The sequence below is a fragment of the Rosa rugosa genome, chromosome 4 (assembly GCF_958449725.1).
Source record: "Rosa rugosa chromosome 4, drRosRugo1.1, whole genome shotgun sequence".
NCBI classification, from domain to species: Eukaryota; Viridiplantae; Streptophyta; class Magnoliopsida; order Rosales; family Rosaceae; genus Rosa; species Rosa rugosa.
In genome coordinates, this window is record NC_084823.1 from 45,538,492 (window position 1) to 45,561,123 (window position 22,632).

The 22,632-nt window shown below is 36.2% G+C and overlaps 3 protein-coding genes across 5 annotated transcripts; 2 read left to right on the forward strand and 1 right to left on the reverse strand.

Annotated features, from left to right (window-relative positions):
* The first annotated feature begins 8,427 nt into the window (after positions 1-8,427).
* Positions 8,428-9,272, forward strand: LOC133745260 (protein SPIRAL1-like 5). The gene is made up of 2 exons (XM_062173320.1): positions 8,428-8,706; positions 8,797-9,272. The coding sequence occupies exons 1-2, from the start codon at positions 8,485-8,487 to the stop codon at positions 8,869-8,871; spliced, it is 297 nt and encodes a 98-aa protein (XP_062029304.1). The 5' UTR covers positions 8,428-8,484; the 3' UTR covers positions 8,872-9,272.
* Positions 9,273-15,568: 6,296 nt separating this feature from the next.
* Positions 15,569-18,103, forward strand: LOC133742353 (probable polygalacturonase). 2 transcript variants are annotated; one of them, XM_062170018.1, is made up of 6 exons: positions 15,569-15,688; positions 15,961-16,296; positions 16,409-16,529; positions 16,621-16,795; positions 17,001-17,071; positions 17,194-18,103. In XM_062170018.1, exons 1-6 carry the CDS (start codon positions 15,653-15,655, stop codon positions 17,901-17,903), a joined length of 1,449 nt encoding a protein of 482 aa, XP_062026002.1. In that variant the 5' UTR covers positions 15,569-15,652; the 3' UTR covers positions 17,904-18,103. The 2 variants fall into 2 exon arrangements, with proteins under 2 accessions (XP_062026002.1, XP_062026003.1); XM_062170019.1 differs by lacking the exon at positions 15,569-15,688 and adding an exon at positions 15,715-15,841.
* Positions 18,104-18,253: 150 nt separating this feature from the next.
* On the reverse strand, positions 18,254-22,572 carry LOC133742354 (mitogen-activated protein kinase 4-like). Of its 2 annotated transcripts, none has more exons than XM_062170020.1 (6): positions 22,105-22,571; positions 21,381-21,510; positions 20,678-20,815; positions 19,796-20,128; positions 18,876-19,059; positions 18,254-18,771 (listed from the first exon to the last, which is right to left on the reverse strand). In XM_062170020.1, exons 1-6 carry the CDS (start codon positions 22,275-22,277, stop codon positions 18,599-18,601), a joined length of 1,131 nt encoding a protein of 376 aa, XP_062026004.1. In that variant the 5' UTR covers positions 22,278-22,571; the 3' UTR covers positions 18,254-18,598. The 2 variants fall into 2 exon arrangements, 1 of the variants encoding a protein (XP_062026004.1); XR_009862526.1 differs by having other exon boundaries at positions 18,632-18,771; positions 18,876-19,052; positions 22,105-22,572.
* Positions 22,573-22,632: the final 60 nt, after the last annotated feature.

Sequence of the window (22,632 nt, forward strand, 5' to 3'; positions counted from 1 at the left end):
ATTTTGACTCGGTTTATAGCTCAAAAGCCAAAATGGCTACACTTGCAGAATGGTTGGAGACGTCCCCCACAAAAGCCAAAGCCAAAATGGCTTATGACTCCAACCGTTGGAGTTGCTCTTAGCCTACCAAAAACAGAATATTCCCTCTAATATGCTTTTTTAGCCTACCAACAAAAAACAGTGCTGCCACGGTAGGCCAAATTCTGTAGGCCAAAATCAAATATCATCACATCTAACGGCTATAATTTAATTTGATAATGACAAAAAAACGGCTATTTTTCTAATAAATGATATAATGATAGTTGTAAATAACGGTAATAAACGGCTATAATTTGAAAATGACAAAAAAAAAACGGCTATTTTTCCAATCAATGATATGGAGGAAGTGATGCTAATCTACCGGAATACTAGCTAATTTTAGTTTTTAATGTGTAATTCAATAATTGTTAGTTTCGTTGTTTTACTTTATGTTGTTGTTTATGTTTTAGTATTTCACATTCTAGTACTCTTTTTCCCAGCTCAGAATATATTTTCGAGTATGGTTTTGACGAGGCTATCAATAAAACTAGTCGATTTAGTTAAATAAAAATAAGTATATCATAAAAATTAATGGTTACACATTTATTTTAAAAATTTTAAACATATCAAATATTGAGCTCATATTGAAGATCTCAACAAGATATTTACAATGATGTAATTTTAATATTTAGTAACATTATAAATAACCCATGTATATAGGAAAAATGATTTTTCTTAAATGTAAAATTCATGTTATTAATGAAACAAAAAAAAAAAAAAAAAGGCAGTGGGGCCCACAATTTGGCTTACCAAATCTCAGCCCAAATTTGGCCTAGCATATTTGAGAAGGCCAAATATTTTTCTTGGCATTTGGGATATAGCTTACGGTGGGAGCATTGGGTAGGCCATAAATAGGATTATGGTTTACCGTGGGAGATGCCCTCATAGTTCTAGCATGACTGTAACAACAAAAATATTAATTATGGTGTCATTAATGACAAAGATGACCGATAATATAACCTAGCTTCACAATGAACATTTGACAATATTAGCTATAATTGTTCGGGGAAAAAAAAAATGAGAATCTGAAAGGGGCGAGGGAAAAAAAAAAAAGAGAGAGAGAGAAACTATAGATAGTAATTTAGACAAATTTTTTTTTTCTAGCCAGTTCCTTTTGTTTGAAATTGGTAGAAGTAGTTGCTTTGAATAACTTGTATACTTGAACAGTTAAACATGGTACTCAATTCAAAATTCCGGTGCTTGAATGTCCTTGGATTTTAATCCAGCTATTTTTACATAACCAATGAGGCAATGATGTGTTAGACAAAAGGAAAATGGATTGGTACACTTTTTGGATGTTTTGTGAAACTGTAACTATGGTGATTTTGCTACCTACTCTCTTACTATGTGCCTTTTTACCTTCAAGGCTTGGGGCGTACTGCGTGCTTAGCACAATGGCCTTTGCTCAAGTGATGTAGAATCTCACATTCCAACATTTCAATGCTCGATATGCTTGGTCACAAATTTATGCTATTAGACTCGGCTTTGAAACTGCAACCATGAATTTGTAATGAAGGGTTATGATTCATCCAAAATTTCAACTTGGTCCAAACGAGAAGTATGACTGATTGGGCTTTGAAGTTGCCCTCCAAAGGCCTATTAGTTGAAGGCTTATTTAATATGCGCTGAACTCAGAATGAAAATTTTCTTCCCTATATCGATATTGGAGAAAGCCCGTTATGCAAAATTCATGAGATTACACTGTGCACTCAATCATCTAAGTTGCTACTCAACAGCATAATATACCTGAACACCATTAAACACATCATAGGCCATAATTATTTACTCAACTACATGAACACATAATCAAGGCTTGAGCGCAGCAGTACCAGTGATTTTTTCTAATAAAAAAAAAAAAGGAGACTCCCATCTTTAGGAGCCCATGCATCCAACAAAAATTTGTTTTATTTGTACATACATATGTGGTAATCTAGCTATGATGACAGAGCATAGCATATGCAGCACTGGGCGCTTCAAATACCAATAGGCTATCTATTGGTCAGTTAGAAGCAAGGACTTAAATATCGAGTTTCAAGGAAATTTCGATGGTCCCGGAAACGGAAATATCGAGGATATATCGATTTCGGTAAATAATCAAGAAAAATGATGGAAATTTGAAGAAAAAATGGAAATTTTAAGTAAAACTTTTAGATATGTTTATTTAATCAATTGTCTACTATATATGAAAAGAAAACCTTAATGAACATTGTTATATAGTAATTTGTAATAATTTAAGATGAAACGGTAAATGCTAAATCGCCTACAACTCTGAAAATTTTAGAAATAAACATCTTTTTTTTTTTTTTTTTTTTTTTAATGGCCGGAAACCCAATGGGAGGCTAGGCCATTACATATTATATACATTCTTTGTACATATCATACATTACACCTTGAATTGCATAAGTAACTTAGAATCACGTAGAAGACTTATGAGGTACAAAATTCAAAATGTAATTGATTGTTCTATGTTAGTTATTGATTGAACATTTACCTAAGTTTTCAGATTCATAGTCAAAATGAATATATATTAGAATGTTGCAATGATAACACAAGTGTAGGTGCAGCAGAGTTGGCTAAGGCTCTTGCTCAAAGAGCAATGAAGTGACCAAGGTTTGAGCCTTGGTGACTTTGTTGATTTTTTTTATTTGAATTTTTGGCCAACTATATGTTAGCCACATGATGTTGATGTTGCATGTGACTGATGTGAGAAAGGGTTGTAGAGTGGTGGTGACTTTGCGTGTGACTGATATGAGAAAGGGTGGGAAGAGTCGAAAGGTTCCGGAAATTATCCAAAATTTCGAAAAATATCGTCAATTTCTCGATATTTCCGGAAATTTCTAAAATATCTGTCGAAATATACTTGGATGGTCACAGAAATTACCCAAAATTTCGCAAAATATCATCAATTTCTCGATATTTCCGAAAATTTCGGGAAATTTCCAAAATATCTGTCGAAATATACTTGGATGGTCACGGAAATATCGACACCCCAAAAAAATGAAAATTTAGACGAAATATCGCCGAAACTTTCGATTTTTTAGTCCTTGGTTAGAAGAAAAATGATAATGCATCAACCGTGAACAGTTTAAGGATTGGACCGTACTAGTCAATCCGACAGCCAATTTTACCCGTACAATTGCTCAATCAATGATGGTGGACCCTACTCTATTGTCAATTCCTTTGCATAATTTTTTATTTATTTTTATCTTCAAACATCTAATGGCATTACTTACTTTTATTGTCTTCAATTGCTGCATAAAAACTATGAAGGCATTGACAATTCTTATGAATAATATCAGCCTTTATCTATAATTTGATTTTCGACAAGCAGTGTCTATTACTACAGATGCTCTCATGCATGTGGTCATCAACAAAGGACTCCCATCTTTTGTTAATTTGGGACCCCTTTAGTTTCATACTTTTACATCTCAAGTTCCTTTTGTGGCATTTTTTACGTGTCATGTTGAGTAAAGAGAATACATGTACAAGACTTTTGTTTCACAGATTGGTCCATGCCTATATAACCTCGATCTACTCCCTTTTTCCAGTTGTATTATATGATTATATATATCCTGATAAACTTTTTCACCTGAGCTTTTAAAGAGATGAAGACAAGTGTCCATTGTTAGATCTAATGGCCTACAATAAATCTGGCTTTTCCTTTTCTATTTTATTTCCTTCCCTCTCCTGTTCTTCTCTTCTTTCACACTGGTTGCTCTCTCTCTCTCTCTCAGTTTTTATTCTTTTCCTTTCTTCCGCACCAAATGTAATCAACCACCTAAGTCTTCTTGCTCATGCGTTCCTGCTGATACTCAATCCATTCAATATATCTATATTTTATTTTTTTGATTTGTGGTTAGCTCAGTCCAAAAAGAGCAGATGATTTTAAGCTTCTCTTCCCTCGGCCAAATTTGAATGAATATATCCCTTCAAGATCTCTTATCCAAAAACCAAGATTATGAAGCTAACAATCAAACAATTGAAAATTATGAACTGGCCGGGTCAGATCCAAAATCGAAGAACTAGGTTCAAAAGACAAAGAGTGAGAGAAGAGGGTAGTTGGTGAAGATTGAAGACAAAGAACACTTGGCTGCCTATGTTCTAATACGAAGATTAATTGATAAATTTCAAGGCGAGAGAAGAAGAAGAAGATGATGCAGTCTGAGATTGTCCATTAGCTATTTTAAACCGTTAGATTTGATTGCGTTCACATGGCAAGCTCTAATTATATGTCAAAATATAAAACCAAAGAGCAAAATTATTTGGGTCGTTAGATTCATCTTTTAACACATGGCATTACATAAACAAAAGCTCAGTTAGTTCAGCTAAAAATAGAGCTCAGGAGAGGATCCTCTCCCGTTCCGATAATTCATTATTGATTGGAAAGGGGTAAGGTCCTGGATTCCCGGGAAATCTTATAGGTTCGGGACGATGCCATAGTGTCTAGGGTCAAATGATCCAAGGATGGACTCCACGTCTTTTTAGGGTAAACCCTCATGTTACATCAAATTTCTCCGACTTGAGTTTAGGTGTTGCAAATTTTTTATTTAATTTTCATTAAACTCAATTAAATGGTTAAGTTAGTGTTAGTTCGTAAACCTTTGATGTTTCATTTCAGGTGCTATATGCTCTTATATACCAACACTGTCAATCAATACAATATATATACTTAAGGTTTTGAAAGAGGGAAAGAGGAGGATGAGAAGTAGAGGGACAAGAAAAGAAGGATGAGAAATATCAATTTAGGATTGTGATTTTTGTAGTATTTACGAAATTTTAGAGTTCAGATAAGAATATCATAAAGAAAAATCAAGATACACAACATTGCATGTTCGATATGCTAGATTGCTAGTGGTAGTTAATATTGTTGTTTTTATCGCAATTAAGTATACAATAAACTAAGGCTGTCATTTGATATAGTAATTATCGAACTGACTGAATACCAACTAATATTTTATGTTTGGTAAACCAATATTTTAGTAATAGAAACCGATAAAACCGAAATCGAATATTACCAAAAAAGTTGGATTGGTTTTGGTAAGTACCGAATCTACCGATTATCTAAATATTAGCTATATATACTGTATTTTTCAATACACATACATGTATATTAAGAAATATAAACATAATTATTTTCATAATAGTATTAAAATTATACTAATACAGTAATACTACGTTAGGAGTACATGTATTTTAAGCAACTTGTTAAAAGATTGTTAAATAACTAGTTTTATTGAAAATGACTAAAACTTGATGTCATATGTACATAAGAGATTTATAATCAGATAAACAGATGAATATATACAAAGTTTCCGACAACTTATCAATTAAAAAAATCTAGTATTGTTCATTCTAATTTATATTATTGAAATACCTAATTTGGTAGATATGATTAAATACCTAAAATTTTAGTTGGTAATTGGTAGCTCCATTTTGAAATCGAAAGCTTTGGTTTTGAAGTGGGTAAGATCTATAACCGATTCGAACCGACCGAGTGATAGCTCTACGAAAAACTCCAACCTATTGTTTATAGATGGCAAACACCTATCATGATTCATGAGTAATCATTAGTGTCCCCTCCCCCAGAAAGCCTCCCATTTGCTTTTATCCCATGATCTCTTTTAGTCATGAGCAATGCTAGGTGAACCACTTTTTTTAGTACTACTTGCATCCCACCTTACGTGGCAGCTGATGTGGTACAGTCATGTCATTTAATAAAATTATGTGATAGAATGATCTCTTACATCAACTTCCACGTAAGGTGATATACAAATAATACCCAAAAAAGTAGTTCACCTTTGGTCAAACTTTCCCCAACTAAAAGGAGTAGCTAGTTGTTTTCGCATTGCAAACAATACCATAATCCACAATGCTCGATCAATACTACTTATTTTAGTACTGAAAGTACTGCTGACCTAGCTAGCTAGCTTGGTCACTGTCATCACATGCAATATCAATGTGGAAATTTTCTTCATAAGAGCAAGTTCACCCGTTGGGTCACCTACTATTCACTGCTTTTTAGTGTATATTTTCATTCTCTGGGTCACAAAATACACTGTGCAGGTCACCGTGGTGACCCAGGGCACGAAATACACTGTGCCCGTGACCCAGAGGGTGAAAATACACAAAAAATAGTGAATAGTAGGTGACCTGGTGACCCAATGGGTGAACTTGCTCCAAGTACTGATCGACGAGGAAATCAATAGTGGTTGACAGAGTTCGCATTTCATGATTCGAAAATTATTTCTAGACTAGAACAATTTGTCACCACAGATCGACATCCAACTCCTCCATGAGTGAATTGCTGGTAGTACTGACCATCAAGTGTTCACGATCCTTTGCCAAAAAAAAAAAAAGTGTTCACGATCAAATGCAGCTTCAGAAGCTGGGAAGATAGATATAAGTAGACATTATTCGTCGAAATTTATCACATCGATCGAACACTGATGAGACAATTACATACTGGTTTGACGTACAATTATTATGCAACACTCAGGGCCATAGGTGTCATCATATCTTGCTCCATCATCAACTACCTGTAAAAGGTACTTCAAACAAATAAACAGCCAATTGCTGACAAGACCTCAACAAGTTCATCAGTTATCTCCTTGCCACTTCAATTTATTCAATCTGCCAATTTTCATGTATTTCAAGTAGTCCTTAATTCAGAGAGCTAAAAAAGACCACACTCAGAGCACATTAATATACCATAGAGAAATACGTACTGAAGTAGTATTAGATAGCTGCATTGATCTGATTTGTGGTAGTATTCATCTAAATTGAACTGATGACTTTCTATCAGATTTTTATTTAGAACTTCTCTATGAGCCAGAGAAATGCAACTCATCAAATTAAGGAATTAATATTGGAAATCTAAACAGAAAATTAAGCTTCCAAGATATTTATATTTTTATGCCGCGTTGACCTTTTCAATTTTTAAGATTCCATCTCATCCACGTAATAGATCGTGTTAATTAGACAGTTGGCTAGACTACTCAATGACTCACCCTCCATATATTTTCTTGATTTAACCCCAAGTTTTAAGTAGCATTTGCTTTATTAGCTCTTTAAATAATGTAGTTTAGGACCAACCCACCTGACCCTGTCGAGTTAAAGACAGTTAATTGATTATGTCATGGTTAATTAGTTGACAGTGATTAATTGATGAGAGAATCTTGCGTAGGGCACCCGCACGGACACGTGGTGGGGAGGGCCAATCACTGCCCAGCAGGGGGGTGTTTTGGGTATTGCACTTCAGGGAGCAGGGGTAGTTTTGGAAAATATAGAAAATTTCCTCTCTTTTGATTGGGGGGCGTAAAGACACGTGGTGGGGAAACCCCCACCTAAGAATTTCTCTTAATTGATTTACCTATTTGATGATCAGCCCTATAGTTAATTTCTCCCGTTATAAACCACTAAGAGAACAAAGAAAGAATCCAGTAGTGTAATTGGTAATCTGTGGGCTTAGGGATCTTCCAAGTTCCAACAATGGTGAACTACTAAGAGTTAAGTTCTTGTCCAGTTGTGCAATAATCATTTATCACTAATTCCGATTTATAAGAGGTTATTATTGTTTTAAAGGCTAATCAAATTCAAGTTCCTACTTCCTTCAACCAACTTTTTTTTTTTTTTTTGAAAGAGGATCAATGGGTTTCACTCCTGCCCCCATGGTGACTCGAACCCATGACTTCGTACATAGGTAGTGGGTGCTCTAATCACTGAGCTAACACCACTTCGTCAGTTCCTTCAACCAACTTATAATTTCGTTTAGCCACCTTTCAAAGCAACAGTTATAGAAATATAGATCAATCTAATCGTCCTAACTCTAACTAGGAAATTTATAATATAGTGCATGCTTATACTGTTATACACATACATCAATTTCCATTAGTAGTCAAAAACAACATGTCTGTTTCATTTTGATAAAAAATATATATAAAAAAAATGTCTGTTTCATTTTGATCAAAAAAAAAAAAAAAAAGGTCTGTTTCATGCCTTGTATATGCTTTCTCCTTAATTGTGTTTTCTGAAACTTTTTTTTTTCTTTGAGAAAGGTGTTTTCTAAACCTTAATAACAAATCCACAAGAAAAAAATGAAGTTATGGTGGATTTCAAAGTACAACCCTATAGTGATTAAGGGTTGAGAATTGCACAAGGCCACCGAAACAAAACCCTAATTACCAAAAATCTGTGATGCACTTATAGGGAGATATGTACAAAGACAGTTCCATACATATATACATCGGATGCCCCTTTCCGTATTGTAAATTACGTACTATAGTTGATATTACTATTTAATAATAAATTTAATGACAAATTAGGTACGCATCATCATCCTCAGTATATAAATTAGGGCTCCCTCTTTCCTTCTCATCCCACTTCTGAAGTTCCGATTCCTGAGAAGCCATGAGTAGAGGTGGGAGCTCTGGCGGTGGACAAAGTTCATTGGGTTACTTGTTTGGCTCAGAGGAGCCACAAACTCCACCTCCCGCTGCTAAGCCAGTATTGCCGCCATACGGCATCGATACCACCACCACTGATGATCAAAAGCCTTCAGATCATCAGACTCCTTCCAATTCCAACAACTATCGAAGAGCTGAAGGCCCAAATTCTGGAAACTTCTTAACTGTAAGTTTACTGTCATATATGTTGTAGATTTTCTATATTTACATTATATAACTCGGAAAGTTAATCATGGATCTGCACATGATAATTCAGGATCGTCCAACAACAAAAGTTAAATCAGTTCCTGGCGGTGATTCATCACTTGGGTACTTGTTTGGAGATAAGTGATGCCTCTATTTCCTCTAGCACCCTACTTCGATCAATAACAACCAATAATATTGAATATATAGTTTTATGGGTTCCGGAAATAAACAAAATATTGTGTTAAATAAAAGGGATATATCGGTCCCCACGAGTGTTGTATTTGCAAGGGTTTCTTCGAGGGTTGGACGAAGAAGATCGAGTGGGGTGTAGAGAGATAATAAGTAATCAACTACTCTAGCTATCATGAACTCCAAGATTTGGTGAAAGTGCATGATATAGAGGATTATATATAGATGTAAGTTTGTGGGTTTGCCTTCTGTTTGCAAAATTAGGTTCCACAAGTGGGTTTTCTTAATTAATCGAGTTTGACTGATGTATACAATTCTATAAATATGTAGTAAGTTTGTTTTGGTGTTTTATTCTGATATGGCTGAATTATATAGAACTATAAGTTTGTCTATTCTTCTTGGTCAAATTTGGAAAGCCAAAAGCGACACTTTCCGTTTATCTTTGAAATAGATTGATTAGTTTACCTGTTTAATTCCGACCAGTACTAATATTAAAATCGAGCAGGCATTCTTCTGATCCTTTCCTTTCTGATTTGTTTATTATGAAGAACCCTAAAGAGTAGAAACTTTTAACTGTTTTGAGACTCCTTCATAACCAATAGAAATGTTGAATTCAAGGTTTGGGTGTACTCTCTAAGCTATGTCTTTAGATTCGACCTCATAAAATAAGTTCCTTATTTACATTTTATAATTCTGACCAACTTTTTTTTAATTGTAATCATTTTGTCTAAACATACAGATTATTTTAGGGTTATCTCACTCTAAAAGTATCACCCTCTCCCTATAAACTTTGGAGAAGATAATATACACTTACTGCCAACATAGTAAGCTAGCTAAACCAGTTAAAAAGGCCAGGTAGCTAATTTGGCAAACACTCACAGACCTCAGCTAGATTCAAATTCAATTACATACATATGATTACATGCTTGGCTTGTTGCCTCTTCTGAACATCTAGCTAGGTCGCCTGGGTTGTGTTGAAGCTATCATTTGAGCCCTCAGAAACCAGGTCCTGATCGAGTTAGTACATCCTAGTACTTGCTGAAGTAAATTAAATAAATTATACTAAAACTTGATGGTATTGCTACAATACCGACCAAATGAAAAATAGAACTTATTGTTGATGAGATGCTAGTTCATATGTAATTGGACAAGATGAACTGACTCATGAAGCTGTCATCTGGGACAGATTTTAATGAAGCTCCGAGCAAATAGATTATATATGCTTGAAATTGATCAAGACTAACTGGTGTAGTTGATTAAACATTCAATAGATTAATGCATGCATATCTATAATTGTAATTTAATCAGCTTTCAAGCTGTAGTTGATTGGCAGCTGCATATGTATTCATATGCATGCGCGCTGCAGTAGTGTGAGCCTTCGATCAATTAAGAACTTAACTTATACATTGATGTACATATGCACACCTGAATTAATACTATATATAATTCCTAGCTGTTTTGCATGAAAATGGATATTGATCGATGGTGGCTATATATAGAGCAGTTTTGTTGTAGTGAAAGGTATGTCCATGCTCCAAGTACAATATGTGTGCGTGCGCGCTCGGTAGACCAGCTACTTAGCTAGCATCCAGATTCCAGATATCACCTCTATCTGGAATGGAGTCATTTTATTTGCTTTTAGAGCTTAGAAAATTGAGAGACCATGTAGGATATATAAGAGATTAGAAATTAAGTTCTTATAATTGAAGTGCTGGTGTGAAGATTAAATGTTTGGGGGCAAAAGCACCACTCGTAATGATACAGCTGTATAATATTATTGGGCTGTAAACTAACTAGGTGAGGTTAATCGGCCTTGCAATTTTTGTAGATTTGGTTAGACCAACAAAATAGGCCTAGCTCTAGTTGGGTTTCGTTTTTAGGGTGAGCATTTTAATCTGGTCCAAAACTGAGCTAACTTGACCTTGCTTTCTCCAATCTAAGCTAGTAGGTCCCTGACTCATTGTCCCAAAAGAACTCTCAACGTTTAACTGCCCTAGACACTGAAACAAATTGCAACAGTTTAGTTATAAGTATTGAACTCTCTACGTGATTGCATGCATAATCACGAGTTCAATTGTTTAATTGAACTATGTATTGAATCTATACATAGTTTAATTGTTAGAGTAACTCCAACAGTTTCTTCATATTTTAATTTTTCTCTATTTTAGGAAAAAAATGAGTCTCTTTTGCTCCAACAATTTCCCTATAACTATCCCTATTTTAGGGATAGTGAGGAAAGAGAAAACCAAATTCTCTAAATTTATAGCAATCTCTAAAATTTAAGGAAGAATTATGGAGATTTTAGACATTGCTGTAAAATAGAGAATCTGTTAAAATTGGAGAAGAAAAAAAAAAGTTAAAGTTTTGACTTTTGCTTCCTTATAATACAGAAACTATAGAGAAGATGTTGGAATTGCTCTTAGATAGTATGATGCAGTGATGGCTATTTTCTTTGGTTACAATAAATTTTTACAACGCTTGAGGATCAGGGTCATAGTAGCTACTAGCTAATAATGTTTGGCATTTACAACTAATTGCTAGTTTGGGAGGGGTTAATCGTTAATTCTCCTGCTGAATCTAGCTCATCTTAACTTCTTGTCTTGTATTGCAATCAAATCTCGCTCACTTCCATTAAATAATTTTGTGTATCCTGCAATATCGTTTTTCCCTTTACATATGTAGCAATTGAAGTTTTTTTTTTTTTTTTTTTTTTTTTTTTTTTGGGTGGTACGATGTAGCCATTGAAGTTGACAAGGTATATATGCATCAAAAGTTACTCCTCCAAAGGAGCATGCATTTTTTACCTTCAGAAGCACATGTAATACATGAGGTCCACTGACGATTCAATAATTTATTCTCAGTTATAAGTTTCATAGCTCATGCATGGTAAACAGCATCCATCTTCAATATGATTCATAGTTCATACTAAACCGTTGCTATTTGGGAGACATGACAAATTAAATGCAGGTGATAATCTTTTCATCACTTAGTACTGCAATCAGGTCATGAGTCTGAGAACCTTAATGTCCCTAAGAACCCACTTTCCACTTATAAATTAAAATTGTATATCGCATCTACTAGGTGTGTAGTAATGTTTGTAAGGTATCAACAAATTATTGTTGATCAAACTGTGGGATATTAAGTATGGAGAGTTGAGATTTTAGTGTGAAAATTGTTAGAGCATGAGTTCATTGTTAAAGTCATGAATTTTGTATCAATGTCTTCCGAGATATTACTATTTCTCTGGTCGCGCGGATAGCCGGACTAATTGTTTGAGGCTTTGAGCAATACGCCCTAGGTTTTTTATCAATTGTGGCATGGAAACGGTGTGGGTACTACATTCAAATATGCATATATAAAATTAATATATAAATAAAAGAACAAAATATTTTGTATTAACAACTCCTCAATACGTTGTTACACGTTTTTACTAATATGTAGTAGATATACAAAATAGTTTAAAATGGGATGTTTAGATGAACCCACATACATATTGCTATGAACAATTTATGCTCTTCATATGATATAATTTTCTATCTTTTTTCTGACCAGTGACCACAATTAAGATTCTCATGTTCCCTTAAGTTTAGTAACAGATAAAAGTTGGTGGCTTGGTGCCTATATAATGCAGAAGATTGTGATAACTAAAGAGAAAATCCCTCTAGCCTCCACTACTTAGTAGTGCCCGTGAAGAGCTGGCCATAAATCAAAGTGTCACGGGGAGATAATGACATTATATGCTACACAATCATACAATACGAATCTGACAAATATACCGTGAATTTGTGGACCCAATCACATCATAGATCCGCAGGCAGCCAATTATTATTTTCTTCTTTACTTTTCAGTTTCGACTAAAACTTACTAACTAGTCCTTCTTCATACATAGTGGAAGAAAAAGTAGGGGTTGTGGGATCATTTCTTTTTAATTTTCTAATAAAAATTTATTTTATAATTATTCAATTTACCCTTGTGATTTAATTTATTCTTAAAGTTTTTTAATCTTTCAAGGTTAAATCTGTCAAAATTTTCAGTTTTGGCTAACAAAACCTCTTCTCTTAATAATAGTATAGATAATAAGGGTCCTTGACCCAAGACACTAAAATTGGACAAAATTATCCTTCTCACCCCAGCAACAGATTTTGACTCTCACTAACCCAAATCAAATAGAAATGACAAATATCCCCTCAGCCTAATTAAGAAACTACAACCACTGCCACCCCCTCATCTCTCTCTCTCTCTCTCTCTCTCTCTCTCTCTCACATCCCGATCTTTCTCTCCTCCAGCGCTCTCTCTCTCCTCCGGCCCTGTCTCTCTCTCCTCTGACACTGTCTTTCTCTTATCTGCGCCGTCATCGAGGCTCGGAGGGTACCAGAATGGCCGGAAAACGACTGGATAACCTGGAGGCGATTCTCGACGATGCTCCCGGCATCTGCTCCGATCGTTTTGCAGAACCACCCACCGCTCCGATCTTTTTGCAGAATAACGACTCGTCATTGCTACTCCGATTGGCCTCGTCGACGACGCAGAACCACCAGTCGCCATCGTTTTGCAGAACCCAATCCGTCGGAGGTGCAGCCCAGTAGCCGGCGATTGTCGTGAGGCGGCGCCATGGATTGTGCCACCGGCGACGACTTCATGCAACTCGGAGTCGTGCAGCTCCGGTAAGTCAGCTTCAAGACTACTACGGTCCCGGATCTGCAACCGGAAGGAGAAGGGGAGGTGGGTGCCCAAATCATAAGGAAAGAAAAAAAAAAGTTTTGAATGTCTATTGGAGGGCAATAGACGTTTTGAATTGATATAATCTCTTCATTTTTTTCTTTAATCAAAGTTTTATTTGTCTAATTTTAGAAAGATTAGTTTCCATTCCGGTAATTGAAGGTTCTATTGGGGGACAATAGACGTCTATTGGGGGGTAATAGAGGTTTATTGTCCTCTATTGGGGGGCAATAGAGGTTTTCAGAAAATTCCTGTGGGCGGCGGTCGGCAACCGGTGACGGAACTCCGACAAAAGTTGGCCTGAATCCGGTGACCGAAATCGGGCGAAAGTTAGACTGATTCCGGCAACCGGTGACCGGCTCAGGTGAAGTCTCCTATGGTTTCTCTCTCTCTCTCTCTAAGTAACAAAGAGGTGAGGGTAAAATAGTATTTAAAAAAAAAACTTCATGGGGTATTAGGGAAGACCTCCTTAGAGTGTTTTAGATAAGAGGGAATTAAAAAAACTTAATGTGGTAAGTGACAAAAAAATCCCTAGAAATGAGATAAATGGACAAAAATCCTAATAATAATCCTACTTTGCGGCTTTCAAACCCGGCCTATGCAAAATGTGAAGGGATTAATATACGCAAAAGACCTCATATGTCCAAACTCTATCACTAAATTGGCTTTCATATATTGAATCGTCTGTAAAAATGGTCTCTAGTAACATTCCCTGTAACACAACTAGGGTATGAGATTACTGAAAATGAAAGACATTTCTTCTTTTTGGTCCAAGCTAAGCCATAGTGGATCTTAGGCTTGTAACAAATCCATTCCTTTTGGTACACCACCAGGCACTCAAGAAACCCATAATCCCATTCCCATATGACCTCACCACTACCATTAACATGCATTAGGTCCATTACTTTGGATAATGCCTAGTACACATGGTTGGGTAATCTGGTATATGTACCTGTTGAGTTGTTTCCAAACTCATGGTTTTAAACAAGTTGGGGAGAAAGTGATGGGTATGGGGTAGGATTGAACTAACTTTCTCTAGTGAGAAAAAGATGATTTCAGCTCCATCCGGAAATAGCAAATGTGATTATCAGTTTTCAAAGAAGAAATAGCAATGGGGAAAGTGGGAGTGCTTTCTATAGTGCGCATAGTTCATATCGTGTGTTCCACATAGTTACCATCATTAGATTGTCATAAATATGATATATCTTTCTGACCCCATATTGGCATATTGGAACACACTGTTGGCCTACTTCAACTTCCCCTTTTTCTGATTTCAAAACTGAGCATGTGATTTCACAATGATGCCCTCAGATCTTGCTTGAACCATATTGACTCTCAGTCTCTCACTGCAATGCACCAAGAACCAAAAGAAATTAGAATTGAGATGAAGCCAAGGGTAGCATTATCATAATCTATTTACAGGTCATAGAAATCTGAACTCACACTACTAAAATCCAAAGTTTTATTTTTTATTTCTGCCAAAAGAAAAAGTTTTATTTTTTATATCCTTGTTTCGTTTCAACTTTGAGTTGTGACGGATTCTCAAGAATGATTCTTTGAGACATAGATAACTACAAATTTTAGCTAGGGTCTAGGGATGAGAAGAAAAGGAAACTAATAAACCCTATAATTGACCCAAAATGCTATCCTTCAAAGTCTCGAAAGTCATTAGATTAGTCATTATTTACGGTGTGCTTCACACAATGAATTAATTCAACGACTCTCTTTTCTTGGCTCAAGAGTTTCAAACTTTCAATAATCCCAAGACAGTATGAAACATCCCATAATTGAGGTATTGGGTCTGTGATTACAGCACTATTAGAGTTTAGGCATTGCTTATGTAATTAGGTTTCATTCTCAAACAAGACAGAAAAATCTGTGGCGTGAAAGTAACTGATAAACACAGAACACAAACTGCACAGTTTTTGACTCTATATATACTTTTTTTGAGAATGACTCTATATATACTTTGGCTCTGCAACTAACCAAAATACCATGTTTGAGAAACTACCTTTTGTATGATGGGACTTTGGAGGACTCCCCCAAAAGCTAAGGTAACCTCTCTTCCCTTTCATTCAATCTCTCTCCTCTTTAGCTCCACAAATTTGGTTTCACAGACCAAAGGCATTGCTCTTTGATGTTCATCATTTTCATTGGGACACAAAAAAAAATCTTTATGCATAAAGTTCTCTCCTTTACAGTTTTTGGTATGTGGGATTCTGTCATATTGTGATTTACAATATTGGCTTTGGTTGTTTCTCAAAGAAAAAAAATGGCAGTTACTGAAATCACATTAAACGTGCTGGCTGTGCTTTCAATGTGACAGTTACCTAAGATGGCTATGGTGGTACTACTGGTTCTGGTTTTATTGTGCACAAACGCAGTTGAAAGCCGGAAGGCTAAGAATGTGGACAGCTTTGAGTACTCAGCCATAAGTTGCAGAGCCCAAAGTGCATCACTGGCAGATTTTGGAGGAGTTGGTGATGGTATCACATCAAACACCAAGGCTTTTCAGGCAGCAATTCAGCATCTGAGTCAATATGACTCACAAGGTGGATCCCAACTTTTTGTTCCTGCTGGGAAATGGTTAACTGGGAGCTTCAACCTCACCAGCCATTTCACTCTCTATCTCCACAAGGATGCTGTTCTTCTTGCCTCTCAGGTTAGACAACCAAACCCTCTTTAGACAATAACCTTTTGTCATTTTTTGTGTTTGATCGAATGGCTGCAAATTTGATGACTCTATGATAATGTTATCTTCATTATTGTGCTAGGATGAGAATGAATGGCCAGTGATTGATCCACTTCCATCGTACGGTAGAGGAAGGGATACTGCTGGAGGAAGATTCATCAGTCTGATATTTGGAACCAACCTCACTGATGTTGTAGTAACAGGTAACAAGCACGAAATATGCTTCAATTATGAATGATACTATTGAGAAAATTAGAGTATTTTGCTGAGTTTATGAGGTACATTTTATATTAGGGGGAAATGGCACAATTGATGGTCAAGGTGAACTATGGTGGCAAAAATTCCACAAGGGGGAGTTAAAGTACACTCGGCCTTACCTGATTGAAATCATGTTCTCAGAAAATATCCAAATTTCGAACCTTACTTTGGTTAATTCTCCATCATGGAATGTTCATCCTGTTTACAGCAGGTAACTTCATTCTCTGGCTCTGCAAATGGCTTTGTTCTTACTCTCTAATTGCTACTTTTTTATGTCTAATGCTGTAAGAACTGCAAGAGATAAGTAAAAGGGTAACAAACTTGTTCAGTCAACTTGCATAAAACAACTCTCAAACTCATAAAGTTTGAGTCTTTTGAATTCTGAGATTTGTTCTAACAAAAGATAAAAAATGCAGCAATGTTCTAGTTCAAGGCCTTACAATCCTTGCACCAGTAACGTCTCCAAACACAGATGGGATCAACCCCGGTAAGCATGTGTATATGTACTAAATTCTTGCTCATCTGCACAAAATGTAAATCAAAGTTTAATGTCAAACTAGTATGAATGCTCCTCAATTGCTAATCAAACTACTGGTTTTTATTGTTTAGACTCTTGCACAAATACTCGAATTGAGGACTGTTACATTGTCTCTGGAGATGATTGTATAGCCGTAAAGAGTGGTTGGGATGAGTATGGTATTGCTTTTGGGATGCCAACCAAAGCGCTTGTGATCAGACGTTTGACATGCATTTCTCCATTTAGTGCTGTGATTGCACTCGGAAGTGAGATGTCTGGTGGGATCCAAGATGTCAGGGCTGAGGATATCCTTGCCATTAACACGGAATCAGGAGTCAGAATCAAAACTGCTGTAGGAAGAGGAGGCTTTGTGAAAGACATATATGTCAGAGGGATGACCATGAAAACCATGAAGTATGTATTTTGGATTGCAGGAGACTATGGATCACATGCAGATGATGGCTATGATCCTAATGCGCTTCCAGTGATCCAGAACATAAATTATCATGATATGGTGGCTGAGAATGTAACAATGGCAGGTAAACTGGGGGGAATAACTGGAGATCCATTTACTGGGATTTGCATATCTAATGTTACAATTACAATGGCAAAGAAGGGAAAGAAAGTACCTTGGAACTGCACTGACGTTGCTGGGATTTCAAGCGGAGTGGTTCCTCAGCCGTGTGAGCTTCTAGCAGACCAGGGTCCGGAGAAGATCGGGGCATGTGATTTCCCAGAAGAAAGTCTTCCGGTTGATAATATGCAACTTCAGCTCTGCTGTTACAGAGGAAAGTACTTGTGACAGATTCTACTGTCCTCACAACATTGCACTTCTAAAACCACTGAGAAAAAGAATCTTAGAAGTAAAATCAACTAGCTGTGTGAGACATTGCCATAACAATGATTTCTTTTAAAGATAGATGAACTATTTATAGCCAAAAAGCAACAATGTAATCGCACACCAGATTGAATGAAAGTTTCCTGTAAGATCATGTATTTTCACTCTTGGTCGATGACAAATTAAACTTAATATTTGTAATATCTTAAGAGACTGTTTCGATGAAGGTTGGGATCCCCAAACCATTGCCCAAACACATTCTCAGAACAAGGAACCACCAAATCCATCATTACAACAAACAAAGAAGCAAGCAATAATCTAAAATGTGCAAGTTTCAATCAACAAATGGAAACAGGCTTCACATCTATTAATTTTACACAAGTGGTTAAGCTTAAAAATCCATATCTAAATTAAAACAGCATCCACAATCTTTGTGCCCCGATTGCACTTCTACCATGCTCTAGAGTCTTGAAAGCTCAAGTAAGAGCATAACAACAACCGACTTGGGGCCTTCTCAAGTAACTCAGCTCCTAGTACATCAGTTGAACTCAAGTTACAAGTACACAATCTTTATAGCTATTCCGAATGTGATTGATGATTCATTGTTACAGAGGGACTGATTCATAATATGTATCTACAGACCTAGAAAAGCAAGCCCTTTAATGAGTTGGCTCTGGATTATACTTCACTGCTTCCCTCCAGATGAGCTCTTTGATGTGCTCTTCAGTGCATGATGGTTGCTCAAAATCAAAATGGAAAGGCCTGGGGCAAACAGGCTCATCATTGTTGTCGTGAAGGGACGACAAGTATGGGTGACAAAGTGCCTCGTCAACTGCAAACAGATATATAACCATGAGTCAGGAAAAAAAAAACATTGACTCAATATGATCCAATACTTTGCAAAAGCTCTAGAAAGCTTAAACCCATTTCTTGTACCAGTAATGCGTCTGGTGGGATCAAAGACGAGCATTTTCTCTAGCAAATCCAAAGCCCCAGGAGACATATTAGGGAATCTAGCAGAGAACTGTTGCCTCCGGAATTGCGGGAGCTGTTTTACATATCTGCGGGTATTATCACTTCGAAGAAATCCAAGGCTCGCATCATCAGGTGAACCTATTAACTTTAAACAACCAAAATAATATCACATATTATGTTCCATGTACATCTGTCTACCACTTGTAAAGAACTTCCCACTAGGAAGGAAAAAAAAAACACCCCACAAATTTGCTCACTGAAAATTTTGCAGACATAATAGACCACCAGCTTGACATTTTGCATAATAAAATTTTGAACATATGAACACCTATCTAACCTGCATATCTTATAACAAATTACTGAAATTAGTAGCTTTTGAAATTAGAACTCAGGAAGAAACAACCAAGCACCAACCATTTCCCGGACTATAATCCCCTAGTTATCAGACTATCATTCAACAATAACTAGGCTGTTTTGTTTGGTTATGGTGGTATTTGGGAATGTCCACTATAAAATAATTTTTTTTTTTATCACAAGGAGGTCTGAACCAAGGATCTCTACCCTTAACCCCCACCTATCCCCTGCCACCTGAGCTAGGGATCATGGAACACTTCAGAATATTTCAACTCAACTCTGTCTAGGCACAGCAACCTACCTAGCCACCTAGCTTGTGCTAGGATGGGAAAGGAACTCTCCAGACAAAGAGAATGAGAAAATTCAGAGAGAAGAGGGTTCAAGAATGGACAACTATCAAACTAGGTTACCCCTTTTCCTTTTTATATTCAGTTTTTACTGATGTAACTTCAATCTTAGATCAGTAGGACACTAAATATAATGCTTGATTAAATTTTATGTTCATTTGGAAGCTCTAAAAGTAGTACCTCGGTGATAAGCCTCAGCTGATGAACGTAATCCTTCCCAGGAAACAAAGGTTCTCTGGTTATGATTTCACCGAGTATGCAACCAACAGACCATATATCAATTGCAGCAGTGTACTCTGAACAATTAAGAAGCAACTCTGGTGCTCGGTACCAACGAGTGACAACATATTCAGTCATGAAATCCGTCTCGGATGTTGTTCTGGCTAGTCCAAAATCTCCAATTTTAAGGTCACAATTAGCATTAAGAAGCAGATTACTTGGCTTCAGATCCCGGTGCAACACATTGGCAGAGTGAATATATTTTAGTCCTCTTAACAGCTGATACAGAAAGTACTGCATTTTCCAGGATAAGAATCTAGAGTTAGTTCATCAGGAACACTCCAACAATGAGACAAGCAAACGCACACTAAATCATTCAAAAATTGAAGCACATAATCACAGACTAAAGGGGACATCATTACTTCATAGGAAATCGGATTCCCATCTATGACTCACAGGCAGGAAAGGTAAACATAATTCAGAAATCCCATTGATTCGCAGAAAAAAAAATTAAAAAAAAAAAAATCTATTCCTAACAGTTAAACAATTTTTAAAATGAGACTTTTTTCTTTAAAATTTAAATAACAAAATCTTAACATATTAAACATTAGATGAGTTCCCTTCTATCAACATTATCTAATCACTACATGCATGGTGTTTTCAACCTTTTATAAAAATGTAAAATCCATTCTCATCAAGCATCAAATTTAGGAAAGTTCAATTTTGAAACCTTCATCTCAAAGGTATGTAATAATTACTGCAACAACCAGATATATATTGAGAATTTGAAATGTATAAGAACAATGACATGTATGAAGCCTCATTGATATCATTGTTGCAAACCTGACAATGATCATCAGTTAGTTGTTGGTCAGAACGAATGATCTGATGAAGATCAGTGTCCATTAATTCATAAACAATGTATACATCATTGAAGTTGTCTTTTTTGGGCGGTCGTACGATGTCCTTGAGGCCAATAACCTGTGGAGGGAATTAGCTGAGCTGTAATTCTGAGCAGACCCAAATAGAAGTAACATATGAAGTCCAACAGAAAATAAACTCATAAGGGCACATGTGAATGAACCATTCTGGGATATGGCTACAAAAATTTAGACATGCTCACCCATAATTCACATTTTTGTTTATAATAGAAAACCCAGAAAGACAAGAATGAGGTGCCAAATTCATAGCACACTGAGAGGCTGTATAAGATGTTTCTCCCCCTCATGGCCAGTGAGGTGCACTTACTGATACACAGAAGAAACACCTATCTGAGTATGAAGTATGGGATAAATGATGTACCATTTTACAGAACCTTTTAGGCACTTGTCTATTGTTGCCCTTGCCAGATGCTAAACAAAGGCTTCGGAACACCAAGTCAATTAGTAGTTCAGTACTTGGATATGTGAAATTATGCATTGCAAGTGGACTGAGGAAATTTGGCATAATTCATCCTTAAATGCATAGCGACATATCACTATATCAGCATGAATTTTATCGTAGACTTCCTTATAAGTTCAGTTATAACTCAAAAAATGAAACTTACATTTTCATGGTTCATATGGCGAAGAAGCTTGATTTCTCTTAACGTCCTCTTGGCATCTATTATGTTGTCAAAAGCATTACCGATCTTCTTAATGGCAACTTCCTCATGTGTGTCTGAATTAACAGCAGCACTAGAAAGAAGAGAAGAGAAAATTGTAACCCACCACTATATTAACCAACGATCATACTTTGTCAAAAGAAACAAGCCATTCATCAGCGTTATAAGCAGTATTGTAGACTAATTTGCTCTCGATAACAGATGATGAGCTGAAAAAAAAAAGCATGAAGTCTAGCAACTGAACCTGCTCAGCTAACAAGAATCAACTATATTCACGAAACTAGCTCATTTATCACCAAATTGATATAAGAATCTGAGAAAACTAATTGGTTGACATTGTATGTGCCAACTTCTATAGGAATAAGATATCCCTTATTCCCTCCTTCCTATATGTTAGTATAGTAGTACAGTACCAACAAAACTCTAAGCGGAGAGATCAAATAACTCCAACAAAGAAAGCTGGAATAACAAATCATATCAATCCAAAAAATTATATCAGTTAAATAGTCCCTAGTTGCTCAATTTCATACATGTTTTCTTCATAATGCTCCTGAATATGATTCACCATTTCACCACATAAATAGTACTCAAATTTACCCAATTCTAAAACAAAGCAATTTGGGAGCTAAAGAAGCCAAAAAGATCAAAACTTTAAGCAAAAACTTACCAGACAATGCCATAAGCACCTCTTCCAATTGGCCTAATTGGCGGGACATACTTGCTAGAGACCTCAAACAAGTTCCCAAACACATTGTACTGCGCATATCTACCATTATGCGTGAGCACCCTTTTGATTTTAGAATCTGTTGAAGCAGCAGAGCTTGATTCCTTGGCAGCCATGTTCAACCTACTTGAAAACTCAAACCACCCAAAGGAAGCTCCTTTCTGTGATGGGTTCAAAAACCCTCAAGTGGGTTGTTCTGGGCTTTAATGGTGCTCGTGATCCTCAGCCAAATTTAGCTGAATATGTGATTTTTGGATAACGAGTAATGGGTTTTCTGTGAAACTCTGAATGCAATGCACTGCAAAAAGCTAGCTTTCTTCAACTTTTCTAGAGCTTTCGGTCTGGAAACGGTTTGCAAAATCCGTGACTTTTTTTTAAGGTGATGACTCCGACTTTTCTTGGTTTCAAAATTTTTAACAAACAACAAGTTGTAAAAAGTACTTATGAAGGAGTTGGACTAGGTTACATCAT

What these genes read in the sequence shown, in the direction of transcription:
- LOC133745260 (XM_062173320.1), top strand. Translation starts at nt 8,485, where the DNA reads ATGAGTAGAGGTGGGAGCTCTGGCGGTGGACAAAGTTCATTGGGTTAC. An exon ending in ATTCTGGAAACTTCTTAACT is followed by an intron (nt 8,707 to 8,796) that starts GTAAGTTTACTG and finishes ATGATAATTCAG; the next exon opens with GATCGTCCAACAACAAAAGT.
- LOC133742353 (XM_062170018.1), top strand. Translation starts at nt 15,653, where the DNA reads ATGATGGGACTTTGGAGGACTCCCCCAAAAGCTAAG. An exon ending in CACTGATGTTGTAGTAACAG is followed by an intron (nt 16,530 to 16,620) that starts GTAACAAGCACG and finishes ATTTTATATTAG; the next exon opens with GGGGAAATGGCACAATTGAT. An exon ending in GTTCATCCTGTTTACAGCAG is followed by an intron (nt 16,796 to 17,000) that starts GTAACTTCATTC and finishes TAAAAAATGCAG; the next exon opens with CAATGTTCTAGTTCAAGGCC.
- LOC133742354 (XM_062170020.1), bottom strand. Translation starts at nt 22,277, where the DNA reads ATGGCTGCCAAGGAATCAAGCTCTGCTGCTTCAACAGATTCTAAAATC. An exon ending in GGTGCTTATGGCATTGTCTG is followed by an intron (nt 21,511 to 22,104) that starts GTAAGTTTTTGC and finishes TCTTCTTTCTAG; the next exon opens with TGCTGCTGTTAATTCAGACA. An exon ending in GCCATATGAACCATGAAAAT is followed by an intron (nt 20,816 to 21,380) that starts GTAAGTTTCATT and finishes TTCCCTCCACAG; the next exon opens with GTTATTGGCCTCAAGGACAT.